The 22,945-nt window shown below is 38.5% G+C and overlaps 1 protein-coding gene across 1 annotated transcript; it reads left to right on the top strand.

Annotated features, from left to right (window-relative positions):
• The first annotated feature begins 8,523 nt into the window (after window positions 1-8,523).
• sult2st2 (sulfotransferase family 2, cytosolic sulfotransferase 2) lies at window positions 8,524-22,571 on the top strand. The gene is made up of 6 exons (XM_041815886.1): window positions 8,524-8,700; window positions 10,444-10,655; window positions 16,557-16,683; window positions 18,605-18,699; window positions 18,788-18,968; window positions 21,041-22,571. Exons 1-6 carry the CDS (start codon window positions 8,562-8,564, stop codon window positions 21,148-21,150), a joined length of 864 nt encoding a protein of 287 aa, XP_041671820.1. The 5' UTR covers window positions 8,524-8,561; the 3' UTR covers window positions 21,151-22,571.
• Window positions 22,572-22,945: the final 374 nt, after the last annotated feature.

Here is a 22,945-nt window from a genome sequence, read left to right as displayed (position 1 = left end):
TTGGACTATTCTGAAGTGGCCTTCTATGAGCCCTGATCTAAATCCTATTGAACATCTGTGGAAGGAGCAGTTTGCTCATGAGGAGTGGGCCAAAATACCCGCTGAGAGGAGCAGAAGTCTCACTGAAAGTTACTGAAATCATTTGATTGCAGTGATTGCCTCAAAAGGTTGTGCAACAAAATATTAAGTTAAGGGTACCATCATTTTTGTTCAGGCCTGTTCCATGAGTTTGTTTTTTAAAATAATTCTGTTGAACCACAAAAGCAATGTCTGATTTTCATTGGTTAATTTTCATTGAATTTTAATTCATTATCACTTTTGTCAGATTCAAGTTATTTCTGTGACCATTGTGGGTTTTTCTTTCATTAACAGAGGGGTACCAACAATTTTGTCCACGTGTGTATACCATATGTACCTCTGGTTTAAGATGAACCCATGCTCTCTCTTTTTCCCTCATCAACATGATCAGTTTAAGCTCTGCTCTTAATAAAGCTCTTCTCTGTGTACACATGAAACACAGCAGACACATGAGTCACTGATGGAGACAGACACTGAGACATTAGATATTAATAAATGTTTTTGTTATTGACAAATATACAGTGCTTAAATGTATTAGACCACCTGTCATATCTGTCTCAGAGACCATCCAGCATCATGAAGTGCTTTAATGCCGACTCTTTCATTTTCAGTCAGCTCTCCACGCTTTACCATTTTCAACAAGAATGAGGAATTTCAAACTGAATTCACCCAAATTTGAGCCGGCTCACTGGGCTTCTCTGAGAAGTCAGGAATAAATCAAGCATGACATTCAACCACTAAAATTCATTTTTCTGTTCAGGAATGCAAGTAAATAACTATAATTTGACATATTAATCAAAAAATATTAATGTGCTTTACTATTTTTTTTTCAGTTTTTTTGTAAATTAGTAAATATGAAAATTCATGGATAACAATAATAATTCTATTTTAGCATTAAAAATATCATTTGGGTTAAAGAGCTTCTACATATTGGTGTATTAACCATTGCAGAAACATAAACAATGATTTTGGTAATTACCAATGCTGTTAATTTAGGGCAGCTGTGGCATAAACCTTACTTTGGTTAGGGTTAGGGTGGCCTAATAAATTTGTTAAGCACTGCACCTAAAAAACGTAATATTAGTAAGCTCGATTTGAGGCAAGGTTTGCCTCCCCACAATTGTGGGGGCGTATCCCAAGTGAGGCCTCATCGCAGCGACTATTTGTCTGAATAATCCTCGTGTGTGGCGTCAACACGGTTGTTTTACTGCTCCAAATTGCGCCATAGCCTCCCAGAATTGTAAATATCAAGCATCTTTGATATTTATGAGTCTAGGTCATAGTGCCGCTACCATAAACACACATCTGTTGCTCCGTTCAGCCAGGATTTCATCCTGAGTCTTTCCCTTGTTTTATGAATTTCAGGGACAGTAGAGGGTATCGATGTTTCGGCAGGTGATGGGGCAACATCCCCACATGTAGAAACCTGTGTGAAAGCAACCTGTATCCTCCTGAGCCTTCTGGGGTCAACAGAGGCCAAACCTCCATCCCTTGAAGACTCCCCATGGAAAGAGCTGGGTGTCTTGGATCCAACAAGTCCACCAGGTTACTGATGCAGCAGAGGGAGAGGTTCACCTCGTATTTCAACTCTGAGGCTGCCGAGGGTCCTGGAGGCATTAAGTTGTGACCAACCTGCACTATTTCACAAACAAAAGGCTCTTTTCAGGGCTGCTGAACTTTATAAAGAGAAAAGTTTCCAAAAGCTAAAACCCAGGACTCTAAATGATAGATAGATAGGACCACACATGGATGCCAGTCATTTATAGCAATAAATAAAATTTGAAAACTTTTTTCAGTTTTTAAATCAAGATCAGACCTGATCATAAATATGAAATGCCATAAACACTGGTTTAAGTGCAACAAACTCTGATTTTTTTAAATGTAAAAAAACAAAAGAACATTCTTCATGCAAAGTGGATATCCTTGAAGGGCATTACCACAGCCCTGAATGTGTCAATAATAATAAACATCTTCGGAAAACATTTGGTGACAACCAGGAAAAACTGTGATTTTTAAGTCTCCAAAATCAAAGCCTAACATAAAATGCATGTTTTTTCATTTTACTCTGAAAAAATAGTGATTTAATTGGTTTCAGTGGGGCTTTTTCTAACTGTTGCAGGTTTTCAAATACAAAACAAACATAAACACCAAAGCAGCGCTTTAATGAAGTCAGATTTATTTGCGTCCCTTCCTCTCCTTATTATCTAGGCCAATAGAGTTGAATCTAATTGTTTACTATTTTAGACATAGGCGTTAACAATAATAAACTGAAACTGATGTAATCTGCTAAAAGAATCACCCATCAGTCTTAACGTTTGTGTAAATGTGGTCAAACTCTTAAACTTACCTAGCACAATAGCGACCCCTGCTGGCCCATTACTACCACATGCAAACCTCACATCTCTCCAACTGACTCCTCCAGTGTGATAAATCTGTGTCTGGAGCAATTTTCTCAGATAAAATACAAACCTGCACTTTTATTCTGACAATATGAAAAAAAAAACAGAAATAACAACAGTCTAAATCTCTCTTAAGCGCTGTGTCTGTGATGGATCAGTGGATCATTAATTTAAGGGCCCATTACTTATTTATTATCTTTTAGCATTATTTAGTTTGGCTTTAACTTTCAGGAAACGTCAGGATGTGCTAGTTTAACCTCTCCTAGCTAAAGGAGATGAGCTTTGATGAACACATTAGAATAAATAAAAGATCCTTCTGGAAGTAAAGCCGATCCCGGTGCCTGTCTTTATTAGTCTGAGCAGTAAGCTTCACTTTGAATAGAAAATCATGATCTGAAGACCCAAGCCTAACAGCCAGGCCTACTGTAATTAGAGCACTGGTTCTCAATGTGGGGGTTGGGACCCCCTTGGGGGTCACAAGACACTGAGAGGGGGTCTCTAGATGCCTTAAAAAAACTAAGAATATTTTTTCTAAATTACAAATTTGCTGCTCTACATCAATTTTGCCAAATTTGAACCCATTTTCATCCCTTATTCAAACCGATTTTACCACTTTGAACACAGTTTTTGCCACTTAAAATCCATTTTTGTCAATTTTAAATCCTTTCCACCACTTTTTTCTGCCTGTTTTTGCCACTTCTAAACCAATTCTTGCTGCCGTCTGCCCATAGTTGACACATTTTTGCCACTATTAATAACTTTTGCTGCTTTTTACACCAATTTTTGTCCCTATAAACTAGGGCTGAACAATTTTGAAATAAATTCTTGTGATGATTTGGACTCGTATTGCAGATTGGATATGAATTGTTGCATTGAAGGGAGTTATAATTTTTATGTCATCCTCATAATTTTTTAATGCTCTTTGTTTATAAATTTTGAAAGGAAAATCAAAAATTGACATTTTATCATAAGCACACATTTGAATACATTTACATAAAAAAGAAAAGAAAGAAAGAAAAGAATTTAATCAGAAAAATATATAAAAATGAGGAAAGTAGGATTTTTTGTTGACTATTTTAAAAGGTGGGTCTTCAGTGATTGTATGATGTGTAATGCATGACATCTCTGCTGCAAAAAAAAGTTTTAAACCAGTATTTTGACTCAAATTTCAGGTTAAAGAAATATTGCATGTTCTGTGATCTGAAAATTGCAGCTGTCTGTATCGTGATTTAATCTAATTTTCGATTAACTGGCCAGCCCTAATTTTAACCACATTGCTCTGTTTGCTATGCCCATTTTTGCAGGTTTAACCCATTTCTGCCCATTTTTGCATATTATCCTGCCTCAGTTAACCCACATTTACCAGTTTAAACCCAATTCAGCCACTTTTGAGTCCCATTTTGAAATATTTTTGTTTCTGTGTACAAAGTAAAATAATGCAAGCATCCAAAATAAAACTAGGATGTTTGGAAAAGCTGTGTTAAAGACTCTCCACTCTGTTTGACAGCGCTTGGGAAATACTTAAAAAAAAACTGAAATTTTCACGGGGGGTGTTATAGTGTATTTACATTTAATGATATAATTTACATTTAATGATATAAGGCTGTCATTCTGGAGTCATTGCTTTTATTTGTGGTTTTCCTGCTCCTCAGCCAATGTCAGCCATTTTTATATTCAGCATCAAAGGAAATTGCCTTTTTTATTTGTTTCCAACTGCCTAAAAATGAGAGATTGATAAGAGTTTACATGGATGCCTCTGTGAACTGTGTGAAGAATGTATGTGTGTACATGTGGGTGTGTGGGCCGGTCCCATGTGTGTTTCCACCTATAGAAAAAGCCATAATGCAGTGATACTACACGTCTGGCTCTGGAGCCACATGTGGCTTTTTGTGATTATTTGTGGCTCTTCTATGTCCTAATTTGAAATATTATTCCCCCAGAAAACCTTTAAAGGGAAACTTTTTTTTGCCATTTTCACCATTATTGCCACTTTCCACCAATCTAAGCTATTGTTTGCCATTAAAAACCCCTTTCTGTATTTTATTTATTTATTTTTTTGCAATTTTGCAGTTTGTTTTTGCCACCTTTTCCATATTTTTTCCACTTTTATCCCACTTTTGCCCTTTTTCACAATTGTTTGCCATTTAAGCTACCTTTTGCTATTAAATACCCCCTTTTCCTACTTCACCTATTTTTGCAACTTCTTTTTTGACACTTTCTCCCCATTTTTATCCCATTTTTGCCCTCTTTTAAACCATTTTTTTCCACTTTTTGTCCAAATAAGCTACCTTTTTCGATTAAATACCACTTGTTTCCCTTCACCCAAATTTTTGCCTCTTCTTTTTGCCACCTTTTTGCCCATTTTTTGCGCTTTTCCACCATTTGTTGTCACATTTTGCCCTTTTAAGCTACTTTTTTCCATTGCATAACACTTGTTTCCTTTTTTTTTTTTGCCAATCTCGACTGCTTTTTGACTATTTTAGTCACTTTTCCTTCATTTTGTTGACACGTTTTTGCCACTTTTTTTGCCACCTTTAACTCATTTTTGCTACTTTCTGACCATTTTTTCACTTTTTCTCCCCATTTTCACCCCTTTCAACCATTTCTGCTGCATTTTGACCATTTTGCCATCTTTAACTTATTCTTATTGCTACTTTAAGCCGTTTTTGCCACTTTTTACCACTTAGATCGTGGCTGTGGCAAAGGTATTTTTTTAACAGTGGCTCTTTGGCTGAGCAGGGTTGAGTAACGCTGCGATAATGTATAAAGCTATCACTCTCTGTCTCATAAACACATCACTCATGCACACACCTGCTCGTGAACACACACAGACTCTAAGTGAAACAGGAGGTGTGTGAATGATTCAACCAGTGCTAAAAACTTAGTTTGACTTTTTAATATGAGTTCAGTCTTTATATTAAAAGTGAAAGTCCCTCTTTTTTCTCAAAATATATATTTAAATAAAATGTATTTAATTTAATTTAATTATATTGAAACAATCTCACATTTCAAAAACAACAACACATAAATATCAAACTTGTGCTCATCACTGACATATCTAAGAACGCTGAATGTTTGTGGAAAGGAGAGTATGAGTGAATGGATGTTTTTTAACATTTATTCTCTGTTTATTGATATTTATATACTGTGGTTTGATATTGTTTTTTAAAACTGAGCACAGTACCTTTTTATTCCTAAATAACTGAAGAAATCGAATGTAATCCAACACAACAGCACATATACACTATATTACCAAAAGTATTCGCTCACCTGTCTTAACTCACATATGAACTTCAGTGACATCCCATTCTTAATCCATAGGGTTTAATATGACATCAGCAGCTATAACAGCTTCAACTCTTCTGGGAAGGCTTTCCACAAGGTTTAGGAGTGTGTTTATGGGAATTTTTCACCATTCTTCCAGAAGCGCATTTGTGAGGTCACACACTGATGATGGAACCAGAAGGCCTGGCTCTCAGTCTCCGCTCTAATTCATCCCAAAGGTGTTCTATGGGGTTGAGGTCAGGACTCTGTGCAGGCCAGTCAAGTTGATCCACACCAAACTCTCTCATCCATGTCTTTATGGACCTTGCTTTGTGCACTGGTGCACAGTCATGTTGGAACAGGAAGGGGCCATCCCCAAACTGTTCCCACAAAGTTGGGAGCATGGAATTGTCCAAAATCTCTTGGTATGCTGAAGCATTCAGAGTTCCTGTCACTGGAACTAAGGGGCCAAGCCCAGCTCCTGAAGAACAAGCCCACACCATAATCCCCCCTCCACCAAACTTTATACTCTGCACAATGCAGTCAGACAAGTACCGTTCTCCTGGCAACCACCAAACCCAGACTGGTCCATCAGATTGCCAGATGGAGAAGCGTGATTCGTCACTCCAGAGAAGGCGTCTCCACTGCTCTAGAGTCCAGTGGCGGCGTGCTTTACACCACTGCATCCCACACTTTGCATTGCACCAGGTGATGTATGGCTTGGATGCAGCTGTTACCATGGAAACCCATTCATGAAGCTCTCTACCACTGTTCTTGAGCTAATCTGAAGGCCACATGAAGTTTGGAGGTCTGTAGCCATTGACTCTGCAGAAAGTTGGCCACCTCTGCCTACCATGCTCCTCAGCATCCTCTGACCCCGCTCCGTCATTACGTGGCCTACCACTTGGTGGCTGAGTTGCTGTGGTTCCCAGTGGCTTCCACTTTGTTCTAATACCACTGACAGTTGACTGTGGAATATTTAGGAGCGAGGAAATTTCACCACTGGACTTGTTGCACAGGTGGCATCCTATCACAGTACCACGCTGGAATTCACTGAGCTCCTGAGAGCGAGCCATTCTTTCACAGATGTTTGTAGAAACAGTCTGCATGCCTAGGTGATGATTTTATACACCTGTGGACATGGAAGTGACTGGAACACCTGATTTACATTATTTGGATGGGTGAGTGAATACTTTTGGCAATATAGTGTACTTTATATGGTGCATTCACAAGTGTAAACTAAGAACCTGTCTTGCATTCTTAAAGGGAAATACAATTTGCACGTATTTTTGGAAAATAATTTCATTTTTTCATTGACAGTGAAGGATTTGATGCTTTTTAACTGGTGTTTAAAGGGTTAAATTCCTAAAAAAAATTATCAAATTGTGATACTTCTCAACAGGGTCCTGTTGATAAGAAAATTAATGCAAAAAAATGGAAAGAATATTGTCTAATATTTTAATGCTATTCAAGTATGGTGTCCAATTTGGACACAAAGCCTGTGTGCACCTTTTTTTTAGGGATCTCATGAACTAAAGCAGAGCAGAGGTGAACTCATCCAGTGGATTATGCAACTATGTTATAAAATACAGATCCACCTCAACCTTAGACCACATAGCAGTGTAACCCAACCCTGAACAACCCAAGAGCCAAGCTGTTGGAAAAAAACCTTTGCAAGTGTCACAAACTTAGTGGTAAAAAGTGGTAAAAACGGTTTAAGTGGCAATAAAGATAAGTTAAATAAGGCAAAAATGGTCAAAAACTGGGTGAAAATTGGCAAAAAAAATAGGAGAAACAGTGGCAAAAAGGGCAGAAAGTGGCAGAAATGGGTGATAAGTGACAAAAATTGAGTTTAGGTGGCAAAATTTTTCAAAAAGCAGCAAATATGTAGCAAAAAATGAGTGAAAATTGACTAGAATGGCCAAAGAAGCAGCAGAGAGTGGCACAAAGGGGGAGAAAATGGGCATTTATTGGCAAAGGGCAGCTTAAATCGGCGAAAAGTGGAAAAAAGTGGAAAAAATTGCATATACCAAAAAGCAGGATAAACATGGAAAAAATGGAATGAAAGTGGCAAAAATAAGTGCCAAAAATCAGCTATAAGCAGCAAAAATGATTGAAAGTGGCAAAAAAAAGCAAGTAAGGGGAATGAAAATATACAGACAAAAAATTGCATCAAAGCCTACTGTATAAGTGTGTGAATCAAACTGATTTTAAAGAGCCGCAAATCATCAGAAAAGAGCCACATGTGGCTCCAGAGCCACCGGTTGAGAAACACCGCTCTCTTTTGTGAAGGGCCAAAAAGCCGGAGACGGACCGACACGGATCTGGTGGACTTTAGGGGTCCCAGCAAGACCGGAAGAAATGGATAGGATGTCAAGCTGTTCTAGTGCTCTTGTAATAATCGGAAAAATCTATTTTCGTCTGCTTAAATTGGGCAAAAAAATTCACTTAAATTATAGCATAAAGTCTTAAAGTACTCTAGACTTTAACGAGACTTAACGTTTTATTACACAGAAACATGACGAAGTGAAGTTAATGTTAGCCTCATTATTACGATTCTAACGTTGCTTTATACGATATTATAATGTTCTTTGTATTCTTCTAACCTTTTGTTGTTGTTGACGATCCAATCACATAGGTTAATTTTAACAAAAAACACTGTTTTTAAAAATGTTTGCGTCCAGCTTATCGACGCTGTTTCAGCTACAGCTGAACAAGGTACCAACTCGCGCTTTAGAATAATCCGAGCGACACGTGAATGCAGCATGCTCCTTTGGCTGCCCTAGCTCCAGAGATTCCTCAGATTTTCCTCCTTACACTATGACTGAAGCAGAGTTATACACCCTGTACAAGGGGGTCTATTTACCCTCACTCATCCACCCTCCAGAGAGTCTCAGACACTACGAGGACTTCACCTTCCGCCCTGAGGACATACTCATAGTGACCTATCCAAAGTCAGGTAAGTTCTTCTGTCCTGCTCGGTGAAAACAAAGCTGGAGGCTGGGGGGTAAATGTTGATGTAGAGGACTGTGTCAACCATGCGGGGGGAGACAGTCTTTAAAGACTTTTTACACAGTTTATACTAAAAAACACTTTCTGAAAGAGGCGTTCAGCAGTAGCCTGAAACTATGCACTTTCACATATTCCCTGAGGATACACGTTTCCTCTCGAGCTCGCGCAGTTTCTGCTTGTTTATCCTTTAAAGGTAAAGGGTCAGTATTGCACGTGCCTAGGCTATTGCTTTTATATAAGCTGTAAGAAGTCGTTGCACAAACTTCAGTCTTAAATGATAATGTGAGTTTGGAAGCTGCTGCTGCTTCCTGGCGGTAAATCGGTTTGTGCCTCCAGCATTGTGGGAGAGTCGACTGCACCTGGAGCAGAAGAAAAGCTGACCTACTTTTTTACAAAGCCTGTGGCTCATATTGCACTTTTAACCAGTGGTTGTAATGTTATAGGTATTCTCACTGAAGGAGAGTGCCTATCTGATTTACATATATTACCCTCCTGCATGCTATTTAGTGTGAGGGGTTGGTTGCTCTTTACTTTTATTTTTTCTTTTACTATAGAGAGGAGGGTGAAAATATTAGCCTCCTATGAAAATGTTTTTTTAAAGTGCTGCTAACCAGCAAGGAATCTTAAACCAGCTTTTCCAAACATCCTACTTTTATTTTGGAGGATCCATAGCACAAACCTGACCAAAGCTCTGATTTAAAGGGGACATATTATGCAAAAATCACTCTTTCAGGCTTTTCTAACAAAATCTGTACCCCTGCCCTGCCCACAATCCCCTCAAGCACCAGAACCCCCCCCCCCCCCCCACCACCACCACCACCATTTCGTAAAGAAAATGTGTGCTGAAACAAGCCGTTCACAGATTTCCCCTCATGATGTCATGTGGAGAGTTAGCCCCGACCCCAGGTTTGGTTGGCCCTCTCTGCTTGGAAAAAAATTCCACCCTCCTCCCCTGATCCTCCTCTCACTTTTTCACTGTGTGGTCAGATTTCCATATGGCATTGTTTCGTGCTCTCCCACTAACTCGTAACGCAGGGAAAGCGGTCACGATGTCCGGAGGTCTGGATGTCCTTCAGATGAAGGAGGAGGATATGCTGAAGTTCCTCGCTGCAGGAACCCACCTGGGAGGCCCCAACTTGGACTTCCAGATGGAGCAGTACATCTACAAGAGAAAATGTGACGGTGTTTACATCATCAACCTGAAGAAGCGAGAATCAGGAGAGCCACATCCATTTCCTGAGAGGGGCGGAGTCAGCTCAGTAACATTTACAGACACAGAAACAGCTCGTTCTGAGCAGGGCTGAAACAGAGGGGTTTTTAGACATGCAGAAATCCAATACTGGAGTGTTTTTTCAGAAGCAGATTTCACTGTCATGTTTTGAGACCGAAAACTTGTTGAAGGTCCATATCAGAGGACTTATCAAATCTAGAGGAGCTGGAGAGTTTGGCCAAAAGAAGAATGGACTGGGATTCCTGGGAAAAGCTGGGATTTTTCTGAAATAATTTTGTTTCTGTGTGCAAAATAGAATAATGAAAGTATCCAAAGTAAAACTAGGATGTTTGGAACGCCGTGTTAAAGTTCCTGTAAAGGACTTAGGAAATACTTTTAAGAAATTAACTTTTCATAGGGGGTTGAGATGAATGTTAGAGTGCATTACAGTCCGTCATAACTCCTGTTTCTTTGGTTCAGGAACGACCTGGATGCAGGAGATTGTCCCTCTGATCATGAGCGGAGGGGATCCAGCTTCTGTTGAGAGTCTTCCTAACTGGGACCGTGTTCCCTGGCTGGAGGAGAGCCGTGCCCCGATACTAAACCTTGATCAGCGGCCATCTCCTCGCATGTTTGCAACACATTTCCATCACAGCATGATGCCTCCATCCTTCTTTGAAGTGAAGCCAAAGGTAAATCTGGCATTCAGCGTGTAGCATGAGTTATTGATGGATGCACCGCAGAGGACTGATATTAACACTGATATATTAATGAAGCTCAGACCTAAAACTTCAGTCTTTTAAACACAACTTAGAAGGAAAAAGACATCTACCTGTTCAGCTAGCCTCAAACTCCACAAAGATATTTCTAAATATGGCCGATATTTACTTCCAATATGGCCGATATTGGCCACTGAAGTATTGGTTGTAAATATTGGCAGACATGTTCATATATGCCAATATCAATAATGGACTTTTTTAGTGAATATCTGCCATTACTGTTACCATGACAACATTATGCATCCCTAATTATTAGTGGCAAAAAGAGAGAGAGCGAAAACTTCCACTGTATCTCAAAATCAGTTTCATTAAAGAAACCTGCCATGGGAGTTGACGTTTCAACGTTGAACAGCAGATGCAAACATCCCGCATCTTCACGTCAAGTTTAAGATGTTTTTCCACATTCTTTACAGCATAACGGCTGTGAAACAAACAGGATATAACATGTTCTGCATTACTCTGCGTGCCTTTTTACCTGGGTGCCCTATCTCTGTACTGCCCTCTCTTTCCTGCTGTGCATCTCAGTCAGTCAGCTGCTTACGCCGTTTTGTTCTCGTGCACGGGCGCGACCAGCCAGTGTTAATTTTGACAGCACTTTTAAATTTAGTTTTTGTTATAGTCTTTTGCCAAAAATATCTTTTAGTTTTAGTCATAATTTAGTCATCTAAATTGTTTTAGTTTTAGTCTAGTTTTAGTTGATGAAACTTCCCAACATTTTAGTCGACGAAATTTACAGTAAATTTAGTCGACTGATTGGATCTCTCCCCAACTTACCCCGCCACCACACAGCAGAAGCAGTTGTGATTGGATCTCCCTGTATCTCATCCCACCTTTCCACACAGCCAAAGTAGCTGTGATTGGATACATGCCTAACTTGCCCCTACTTTCTACATGACGATATTAGCTCTGATTGGATAAAGTCTCTGTCAAACATTTTCATCTCATTTTTATTTGTTGACTAAAATGTCAGTTAATTTCGTTTTAGTTGTTTTTATTAGTTACTGTCTAGTTTTCGCCAGAGGAAAAGAGACTATTAACGAAAACTATAACGAAAATAATTAGTCAGCAAAATTAACACTGCGACCAGCCAACCAGCTGGATCCTGGTTAGACGAGAGCATAGTAAGCAACCGACTAACTGGAAGGTTTCAGCCCAAATTAAGGCTGTCAACATTTTAGGGCATCTAAAGTGTTGGGTAACTGCGGTTAAAGTAGTTTTTTGGTTTAGGGTTTGGCATCTTATAGTAAACAAACAGCGGACTCCACAGTAAAGGAGAGAATATTGTTTGTCTCTACAGAGTTGTTCAGTAAAACTCAATCAAGCAGAATGCTGAAACATCTGTGTGTGTGCAGGGTGTTAGGAGGACATGGGACTCTGAGCTGTAAGCTAGAGTAGAAAAAAGACATTCATGCAAAAATGCATGATGGTTTGTGATATAAGGCGTTAACGTGAAGAAAGAGGAGGAGGTTGGATGAGTAAAGAACCAGTTTGGTTTGTGTTAAACATGCTCAAGGGCATTCCACAGGTTAGTGCAGTTTGTTTGGGCTAGTAGGAAAACTTAATCAAACTATTTCAAGATTGCTTGAAATTTTGGGTCTAATGAGCATGTGCAGATCTCAGTCTGATCTAACTGCAGGAAACATTGTACTTTTCTGGATTAAACAAGCTACTGTAGCCAGTGTTTATGGTTTACCTTCAATTATAAATCTTAACAATGTGAAATAAGATGAGCAGAGCTGATATTAGTAAAGGTAGTTGTCAGCCTGTTTTAAAATGAGGTTTCTTTGGAGCAGCCACAGCCAGGCAGAAGTCAACAAGTTGTAATGAGCATTTTCCTTGTGCATTATACATTTTGGTCCACTTATAAATGTCTCTAGTGAACAGAAACCAAACTACAGGTAATTATGAAACAATCTGATCTGTGATTCAGACCCTAGCAAACACTGGAACGGCTAACCCTAACCCTAATACTGCAAAAGTTGATATCAGTCTGATACCAAGTAAGTACAGGGTCAGTATAACTTATACAGACACTTGATACTGGTAGTTTTTACCTTGGTCTATAAAAGCAGCTTTAAATTAATTGATTATTCCATAAATAAAACTGAGGCCAATGAAAACTCCATTCACATATCTACAGTACAGTGATAAAGTATTTCCCCCTTTCTGATTCCTGATGTTTTTGCAAATTTGTCACACTTAAATGTTCCGGATCATCAAACCAATTTTAATATCTCACAAAGACAACCCAAGTAAATACAAAATGCAGTTTCTAAATGATTATTTTATTTATTAAGGGGAAAAATCCAAACCTATCTGTCCCTGTGTGAAAGAGTAATTTCCCCCTGAACCTAGTAACTGGCTGTTCCATCCTTGGCAGCAATAACTGAAATCAAGCGTTTGTGATAACTGCTGATGAGTCTTTCTCATCGCTGTGGAGGAATGTTGTCCCACTCTTCTTCACAGAATTGTTTTAACTCAGCCATATTGGAGGGTTTTCCAGCATGAGCTGTCCGTTTAAGGTCACACCACAGCATCTCAAGGGGATTTGAGTCTGGACTTTGATTTGGCCACTCCAAAACCTTCATTTTGTTTATTTTGAGCCACTCAGAGGTGGACTTGCTGGTATGTTTTGGATCATTGTCCTGCTTCATAACCCAAGAGCTCTTGATCTTGAGGTCATGAACTGATGGCCGGACGTTGGCCTTCAGGATTTTCTGGTAGACAGCAGAATTCATGGCTCCATCAATCACAGCAAGTGGTCCAGGTCCTGAAGCAGCAAAGCAGCCCCAGACCATCACACTGCCACCACCATGTTTGACTGCTGATGATGTTCTTTTTATCAGATGCTGTGTTATTTTTACTCCAGGTGTAACGGGCCGCACACCTTCCAGAAAGTTCCTCTTTTGTCTGGTCAGTCCACAGAATATTTCTCCAAAAGTCTTGGGGATCATCAGGATGTTTCTTGGCAAATGTGAGACGAGCCTTTGTGTTCTTTTTTGTCAGCAGTGGTTTTGGCCTTTGAACTTTGCCATGATGCCATTGTTGCCCAGTGTCTTTCTGATGGTTGAGTCATGGACTCTGACCTTAACTGAGGCCAGTGAGGCCTGCAGGTCTTTGGATGTGGTTCTGGGTTCTTTTGAGTCGTCGTTGCACTCTTGGAGTCATTTTGGTTGGCCGACCACTCCTGGGAAGGTTCACCACTCTTCCCGGTTTTCTCCATTTGTGGATAATGGCTCTGACCGTGGTTCTCTGGAGTCCCAAAGCCTTGGAAATGTCTCTGTAACCTTTTCCAGCTGATAGATTTTAATCACTTAGGCCAATGAAAACTTTGTTCACATATCTTACCTGTAAATCTTCTTAAAGTGAACTTGTTTTTGCCTAAAGTTACTTTCAACTATTCTCTAAGTATTCAAGGAAAAAATTATTTAACAGTAGGAATATAATTTATGTTTTTTTTAGTAATGTGTAACTTATTTCTATACATTTTATAGGCTTCACTGAACCTGATGTCCAGTCTGCTGTTTAATCAGTGCATTAATCTGTAACTATTTGATATTTGGTTTGAGGAAATGCTGAAAGAATAACCACTGAGCTTTGGCTCAGTGAAAACTGTCCCATTATTTCTTTAGATGGAAATAAAGCGGTGTAGTTTATACCTAGGTCTAACGTCACTTTCTGGTATCTTTTTACCTCTTTGAGATGAAATGTTCTCTCAATTTTGTGGGAAGTGACAACAGATAGCTGGTGGAGTCAAGGACTCAGACGTGCTATCTACAGTGCATCCAGAAAGTATGTAGACCCCCTCAACATGTTCAGTTTTTCTGTCTGGCTTTCACATAGAGTTTGTTGCAAACTCCAGTTGGGCTCTCGTGTTTTTCACTGAGGAGAGAGTTCCATCTAGTCACTCTGCCACAAAACCCTGATCAGTGGAGGGCTGCAGTGATGGTTGTCCTTCTGGAGCTTTGTCTCATGCTCTAGGATCTCTGGAGCTCAGTCAAAGTGACCATCAGGTTTCTTTGGTTTGGCCAACCAGCTCTTGGTAGAGTCCTGGTTGTGCCAGACTTAGAATTCTGGAGGCCACTGTCTTCTTGGGAACCTTCAGTTCAGCAGAACTTAATTTGTAGCCTTCCTCACATCTGTGCCTGTCAACAATCCTGTCTCTGAGCTCTGCAGATCTGCAGCTCCTTTGACCTCATGGCTTGGTTTTTGCTCTGGTATCATTGTCAGATGTGAGGTCTTTTATAGAGAGGTATGTGCCTTTAGAATCATGTCCATCAGTTTATTTTAGCACAGGTGGACTCGTATCAAGGCGTAGAAACATCTCAGCAGCGATCAGAGACATGGGAGTCTAAATTTCAAATGTTGTTGCAAAGGGTTTGAATCCTTGGACTTGGTAAAGTAATCCAGTTCTGAGATCTGGTTTTATGGTTTTAGGTGTTTATAGTAGCCAGGTAAGGAGGGAGTTCACCACAGAGCGCTCGGTAAGCAAACAGAAAACTGTGTCGTTTTCTACTTTCTACACACGGACCAAGCCACAGAGCGAGTCACAATGGCGAGAAGGAAATCTATCACCAGTGATAAAACAAAGAGCACAGTGATATACAGCAATAATGGCTTCAACACAAGCAGATGTAAGTGTATAGGGAATGTCTCCATTGACTCAAAGTGGCAGTATTGTCTCCTGGACAGTGCTTTTTCTGTTTCTCATTGACAGGAAGGACAATAAACCACATTGTGGTCTTGGTTTCCACAGTAAATTTGAAATATGGGACCTAAAAGACAGATCTTGATCCAGCCAGAAACCCAAATGCTCTGCCTTGGAATCAGGGCTGAACGATTTGCAAAAATAATCTAATTGCATTTTTTTCCCCAAATATTATGATTGCGGTATAATATGCAATTATTCTTGGGTTAATCTTACATGGTTTTTTTACAAAGTCAAGCAATAAATTATTCCATAAGTAAGACCATGTGTGTTGAAAACAATGAAATTATTTCCAAAGAAATTAATCCATAGCAGCATGAATCTAAATCTGGGGGTGCAACAAGCTTTAAGCTATAAAGGAGGCAGCTGGGGTGGGGGAGGTGAGGCTGGCTACCAGCTGATCACAGCTGAGGTCTGACTTTCATGAAGTAACGCTAAGCTTCATCAGTTTCAGATTAAATGAGCGAACTATTTTTGCTCATATTGCAAATGTGATGTCATTCGCTTTGTTTAAGGGTGTTATCATTTTTATTTCACTCATTTTGATGACGAAACACATACATAAAACACAAAAAGGAGGATTTTTGTAAACAATTATAAAAAAATTGACACTTGAATGTTTGCATTATGTGCATAAAATCTCTGCCGCTGCAAAAGTTGATTTATTAAACTGGTATTTTGACACATTTCAAGTGAAAGAAATATTGCAACTTCTGCGATTTGAAAATTGCAGCAGGCCATGTTATGATTTAATCTAATTTGGTAGTAATTGTCCAGGCCTAGTTGAGATTCAGATATTAGGTCTTAACGGGGCTCTGACACTCCTTCCTGACACATCACTTTGCATGAAGATTTAGCTAATAAAACTGGTTTATAATTCATGCAGGATGTGTGAGTATTTTTTTAAGATATATTTTTTGGGCTTTTATGCCTTTATTGATAGAGGAGGACAGGTGATAGAATTGGAAACAGCGGTGAGAGAGATATTGGAAATGGTTTTGACCCACGCACACTTACATGGGGCGCGCCTTAAACCACTAGGCCATCTGCCCCAGGATGTGTGAGTATTCTAATACATAAATAATGAATGTTTGTCCCCTCCTTAGGTCATCTATGTCATGAGGAACCCCAAAGATGTTTTTACCTCTGCCTTTCACTATTATGGAACGACATCCTTCCTGGTAAAGCCGGGCCCTCAGAGCGAGTTCCTCCACAAATTCCTTAATGGAGAAGGTAAGGTTCATGTGCAGAGTTTATTTACACTAGAACAGCTCTGTGCTAAAACCCTGATCTTAACTGTATTTAATGTGGTCTGTTCTATCATGGCCTCATTATTCATGTTTCAGAGATGTAACGGCTAATAGAGTGTCTGAAGGAGATTTCTCAGATAAATTAGATGTTTCTGCTGTTTCATAGAAGTCTCAAGTACTTTGATTTCCTCTGAAGGACTCTGACTGTTTCTTAATGAGGCTTGCAACTTATCATTAAAGGGATATTTCAGTATTTTTGAGGTTAGGTTAAGTTGGATGAGGAACAGGCTGTACAGCATAGCAGATGGGTTCAGTTTCTCAGCACTATTTTGCAATGCAAGCTTTGGCTATGTGCTCTTCTGTTTCAGCATGTCTGATCAGTTGTCTGGGCATGCTAGTAAATGAGTCATTTTAGCCCAGTCTTCCTCTCTAACAGCTGACACATTTTTATCATAAGGTAAATAAATCATGCTGATTAACAAGTTATCAGCCATTAGAAGAATAAAGCCCAAAACACACCAGACCGTCTCGTAGCGTCACATGATGCACATTAATTGGCGTCCCTAGCACACACCATCAGCAGCACATCAATGATCAAGACCTCCCACTTATTCTACACCTGCAACAAAAGACGCTGCTAACTTTTTTTTCCTTCGCTTTCAAACAGAGCTGCTACAACAGCAGAGAGGTAGAAAGTAGCTGTTCTCTCAGGGAAACTCTGCCAGCCATTTCCAGTTACACCAGGACTAGAGCAGCGGTTTCTGCTGCTAGAACATGTAAACTTAACCTTGATGATTTAAAATATCCTTGTTAACTCATAAAAATCTAAAAAGAGTAAAAATGTTTAGATAAAAAGTCAGGAAAGTGGGAAAAATGATTAATTTGTGTTTTCATATCATATTCTAAATTTTGTATCCAAAATTATGACTCAAACTTAGGGTTTTGACCTTTTATTTTATACTTTGACCTTTTCAACTCATGATTTTAATATTTTATACCATATTATAAACCTTTTAGATACACAATTTTAAATTTTAACTCATATATTGACCTTTTTAACTCATTAGTTTAAGTTTTGAGTCATATTTTGACCTTTTGAATTCATTATTATGACTATCTTATGCATTTGCATTTCTTAAAACATCATTTTGCTATTTCAGTTTGTGTTTTGACCCCTTGAACTAATAAGGTTGACTTTTTATCTCAGAATTTGAGCCTTTAAACTTATCATTTAGCCTTTTTAATGCAAAATGATTTACTGTATAATCAATGCGTGGTTTTTATAGTTTTATTTCTTGTGAAAATGAGGTTGACAGTTTATGGTCCAACTTTAATCCTCTCAGGCTCTCAGGTTAGACTTAAATCCAGTATCCGGCCCCTGCTGTGGTTGAGTTTGACACCCCTGCTCTGTAGGATAATGCCACTACTATTGCCAAGTACTAAAAATACTGAAATATCCCTTTAAGTGTCCCTGTAGAGAGGGACCTATTTCTTCGATTGTTGGAGCCTCTCTTAAAACTACAAACACAATCACTTGTCTTCTCCTCAAACAAAATCTCCATGATAATAACTAACCATCATTAAGGACTTAGGGCTTGAGAAACACTGATGTGTATTTAATTTTATTGTTTGACCCCACAGAGGCCCACATAAAAGGCTGAGCTATACTGCAGGCAGTCAGCAGGGGGAGCTCTAAATATTCTCACCTTACTCCCAAAGGTCTTAGCTCACTCTGGCTGAATGTTTTACATCCATTTGTCATTTTTAACTCAAAAATATTTTAAGAAGGGCCTGGTTTTAAAATTACAAGACCTACCTTCATTGTGAGTGATATGCAAAGAATACTAACTGTAATACAAAGATTGGTTGTTGATTAGATGAAGAATTCTGCCTTTTCCTTCCAGTCATGTTCGGCTCCTGGTTTGATCACGTGAAGGGCTGGCTGAATGCTGAGAACAAAGACCGTCTCATGTACATCTCCTATGAAGAGCTGATTATGGTGAGGTTCAACAAGACTATAAAAATCAGACGTGAATACACCACACGCTGTCTGAAAATGAAATACTGTTTGTTTCTCTGTGCTGCAGGACCTGAAGGACTCTGTGTCCAGAATCTCTCAGTTCCTGGAGAAATCTCTGGACCCTGACGTGGTAGAGAAGATCACGGACAGATGTCTGTTCAAGAACATGCAGAACAACAACATGTCCAACTACTCTCTGGTTCCTACTGAGTACATGGACCAGACGAAGTCAAAGTTTCTCAGGAAAGGTCAGTTCCAGCATGAGTGGTACATGTCCTCATTTACACCCATTCATCCCTCTGTCACACACTGATGATGGAGGCTGCTGAGGGGAAATCAGCAGTCTGCAACACTTCACCTTTATCAAGTCAGCGTTAAATACACACAAGGGGGAACTTTTAAGGAAAACAGAAAACCTTTTCAGGTAAAGAATACTTCACAATGAAATAAACAACAACTCTGAACCAAAATAATCAATAAAGCACTCAAGAGATTGTCATAAATTCACAAGGTTTCACATTTAATTAACACCACCACCACCAGAACAGTGCGCGTACCGCGCTTAAGTTAACCCTTGTGCCCTCCTCAAATTTACTACCCTCTTTACACATTCGAGGCAAAGATGTACACGTACAGAAAAATTGCCATTAAATCACCATATGTCAGTATTTTTTCTAGTTTTTTTCATAAATCTCTTTACAACTTGAGACCTGCTCAAAACTACCAAACATTCAATTATTTTCAAGATTTTAACCCTTTTAATGCCTGTTCGATTATTTGAAATATTTCATTTTTTCTGAAAAAAAAAAAAAAACACAAAAATTGAATTATTTTCCATAAAATTAATAGTAGAAAGATGGGGCTTTGGTGCTGATGAGAGTCTTGGATGGGTCAAAGATTGGCAACAAAATTGATTTGATTGCATTTGTATTTTTTATGTAGTGCCAGAAATACCCTCCTGACATCTTCGATGCAAAAATGCCCCCATTGACTTCCATTAAAACCACATTTTTTAATCTCACTGTCACTGCAGTATAAAATCATGCATTCTCTAATGTGAAGAAGTCTAGTGAAATTTGGCATTTTGTGTTTTTTCTAGTAAAAAATAAAACATCTCAAATAATCGAACTGGCATTTAAGGGGTTAAAATTCTAAGAATTATTGAATGTTTGGTAGCTTTGAGCAGGTCTGAAGTTGTTAAAGAGATTTATGAAAAAAAAATTTAGAAAAAAATATTGATCTATGGTGATTTAATGGCAGTTTTTTGTACGTGTACATTTTTGGCCACAAAGGTTTTCCCGAGGGTACAAAATTCATTGAGAGAGTATAAATGACATGTAGGAGTAAAACATGTTGGATTTCAAAAATTTAACTAGAAAGAAAAGTTCCTGTAAAAATTCATACCACAGGCTGTAAAACTGACAAAATGATCACAAATTTAAAAAAAAAGTTGCAAAAAATGGCCAAAAATGCCTGAGAAGGGCACAAGGGTTAAATCAAAACTGGATCACAACAAAAATAATAATTGACTGTCAGTCTTTATAATTTCTAAATAAACTAAAAGTCCCCAACTAATGAAAAACACAAACTTGTCCTTCTTCAAGGACTTTTAAGTGTCTTTTAAGAGTTTTTAAAGTCCGTGACACACGCAATTGCAACAGTTTATATTCCACAAGGAAATGAAGGAAAAACGATAAATCCACACGGCAAAACCCCAAAAAACTAAAATATGCAATAGATCGCTAAATAATACTGGGATACCAGGTAAAAATACACAAAAAAGGAGACGATCTCACCCGATTCAGGTAAACATACTCCACAGGGAAAGCCTTCCATTGTCTGGCTCCTGCGTCTGCTGCTACCTGGTTTATTGTTTCAAGCTTAATGATTATTTTACTTTTTATTTCATTCTCAGGCCCTAATTCCTCATGTCTGCCTGCTCCTTTGTCCTTTTTCCCGGTTCTCTCCTTCTCTGCCTCTTCCCCCACACATCCTCCTTATATTATCTCATTTTTTTCCCTCATCATTTTACCCATAATCAATATATAAAAATGACAGCAGGTACCCACATATCACATCTTTAAATATACAGGGAATATTTTCTTTTACCTATTTAAAGAAAACTGGCAGTTTTCATCCTTTCATTTATTACTCTTTGTTCAAATACACTCATATTGATTTATTTGGTTACACTGTCCCAGGTCTATCCTAAATCTCTTCAGCACATGACTCCAGGAGCTGAGGGTCAACAGTGACATCTTATCAGTTAGTTAAGCTTGATTATAAATTCTGTCTTCTCCTTTTGCATGCTGTGTTTCAGGGATTGCTGGGGACTGGAAAAACCAACTAACCGAAGCAGAAGCAGAACACTTTGATGCAGTTTACAGAGAGAGGATGAAAGATGTCAAATACAAATTTGTATGGGATTGAATAAACACTTTGAGAAGGAATCCACCAAATCTGGGTGTAAAGTAAAAGTTTTCTACAAAGTCACCGGTCTGTTGCTCCAGCTATGCAAAAACTCTGTTAAGTTCTGGGGTAAAGTCCACAGTAAACCCTACAGTAAAAGTAGTTATATGGTATCTTAAGTTGTGTCAGTGTTTGGCTGCACAACAGGGAAGCATGGTTCGTCTTAACTAGTAGAGCGTCACGTCCATTGTTGTAAAAATGACAGTTTACCTCATTAACCATAAGTGCAACGTGATTTTCTTAGCTTGTTTCATTTTCTCCTCTCTTATCTGATCGTCTCTGAACAGAATAACAATTAGAGTTAACTTCTGCTAACATCAATGAAAATCGATGTAAATATGTTAAAGCTTTGTGATTAGATGGAACCTGCAGCTAATGTTCTACAACAGCAGGGACATCAGGGTGTGAAATCAGGAGTTAGCTTAATGGTATTTCAGAAGATACGCCCTGACAGTCAGATTTAAGGACTTCACATCTATTAAAAGTAATGATTGAAATTATGTGCCTGCCAACAATCCTGTCTCTGAGCTCTGCAGCTCTGCATCTCCTCTGACCTCATGTCTTGGTGTTTTGCTCTGATAGTGTCAGCTGTGAGCCCTTCTGTAGAGACGTGTGTGCCTTTCTTAATCATGTCCGATCAGGTTAATTTAGCAAATGTGGACTCCAATCAAAGTGTAGAAACATCTCAGCAAAGATCCAGAGACATGGGAGGTACCTCAACTAAATTTAGTGTTTCTGCAAAGCGTACTTTCTGAATGCACTGTTTTTTCTAAAATAGCAGATTCAATATCGAAGGTGTAAAATATGCAATTTCACCATAATATTACAGATATTGTACTTTTTAAATGTTTCACAAGAAACAATGACAGTCAGATCCTCATGGAGGCCTGGGTAGCAGGTTGCTCCTACATAACAGATCCAGACACTCTGCTTTCGATTGAGTTTGATTCTGGGATATGAGGCCTGTAGCTTTCAGGCTAAATGAATAGCTGTTGTTTTTTCCTTCAAATGTCTAGCCACAGAACAGTCCTTTTGGTCTTTAGCTGAGATAGTCTGTCTTCCAGTATAAAATGCATTACAGCGAGGACATTACATTTTGTAAATCACAGATGTCTGAGTAAAAAGCCTTATTTCTATCTTTAGTCTCCTTGAATATCCTGAAGTTTCTTTGATGATAAAGTTATCATATATTATGTATTGTAAAAACTCTAAAAGCATAGCTATAGCTCACACTGTTATGCATGCTAAGACTTTTTGGGGTCATTAAAGTTCCTACCAATTCAAAGTTAACATTCTGTCAGTTGCTTCCCCAGTTCTTTGTGTATAAATGTACGATGCACAAACTGAATATAACACCAACTATTTGTCAATAAATAATTTAAATGGTCATTTAGGAGATCAGCTTCGCATTCTTTTTTGTTTGATTGCTAAAATGCTAAAGTGAACAACTTCAAAGACATAAAAATATGTCCAAAAAACCTAAACTTAATGTTTTTCCAGGGAAGTGATTCCCTTTAAGTTCCTGTAAAACAGCAATCTACAATTTAGTTTCAATAATGTCCTTTTTTAAAAAAAAAAATATATATATATATTATGTTCCTACAGATTCCTTTACTTTGCTGAACTCTGGAGACATAAAGGAACATAAAAACTCAACTTACAAATTTTGTTTCCATTGTTTATATTATTGCTCATTTTTGTTAGATAAATGTACTGTTGTACATTTTAATTCTTACTTCTGTTATAAATTGCTCCT

Source organism: Cheilinus undulatus, linkage group 20 (genome assembly GCF_018320785.1).
Source record: "Cheilinus undulatus linkage group 20, ASM1832078v1, whole genome shotgun sequence".
NCBI classification, from domain to species: domain Eukaryota; kingdom Metazoa; phylum Chordata; class Actinopteri; order Labriformes; family Labridae; genus Cheilinus; species Cheilinus undulatus.
Note: the sequence above shows the minus strand (reverse complement) of the source record. Positions and strands in the feature narration are given on the sequence as shown.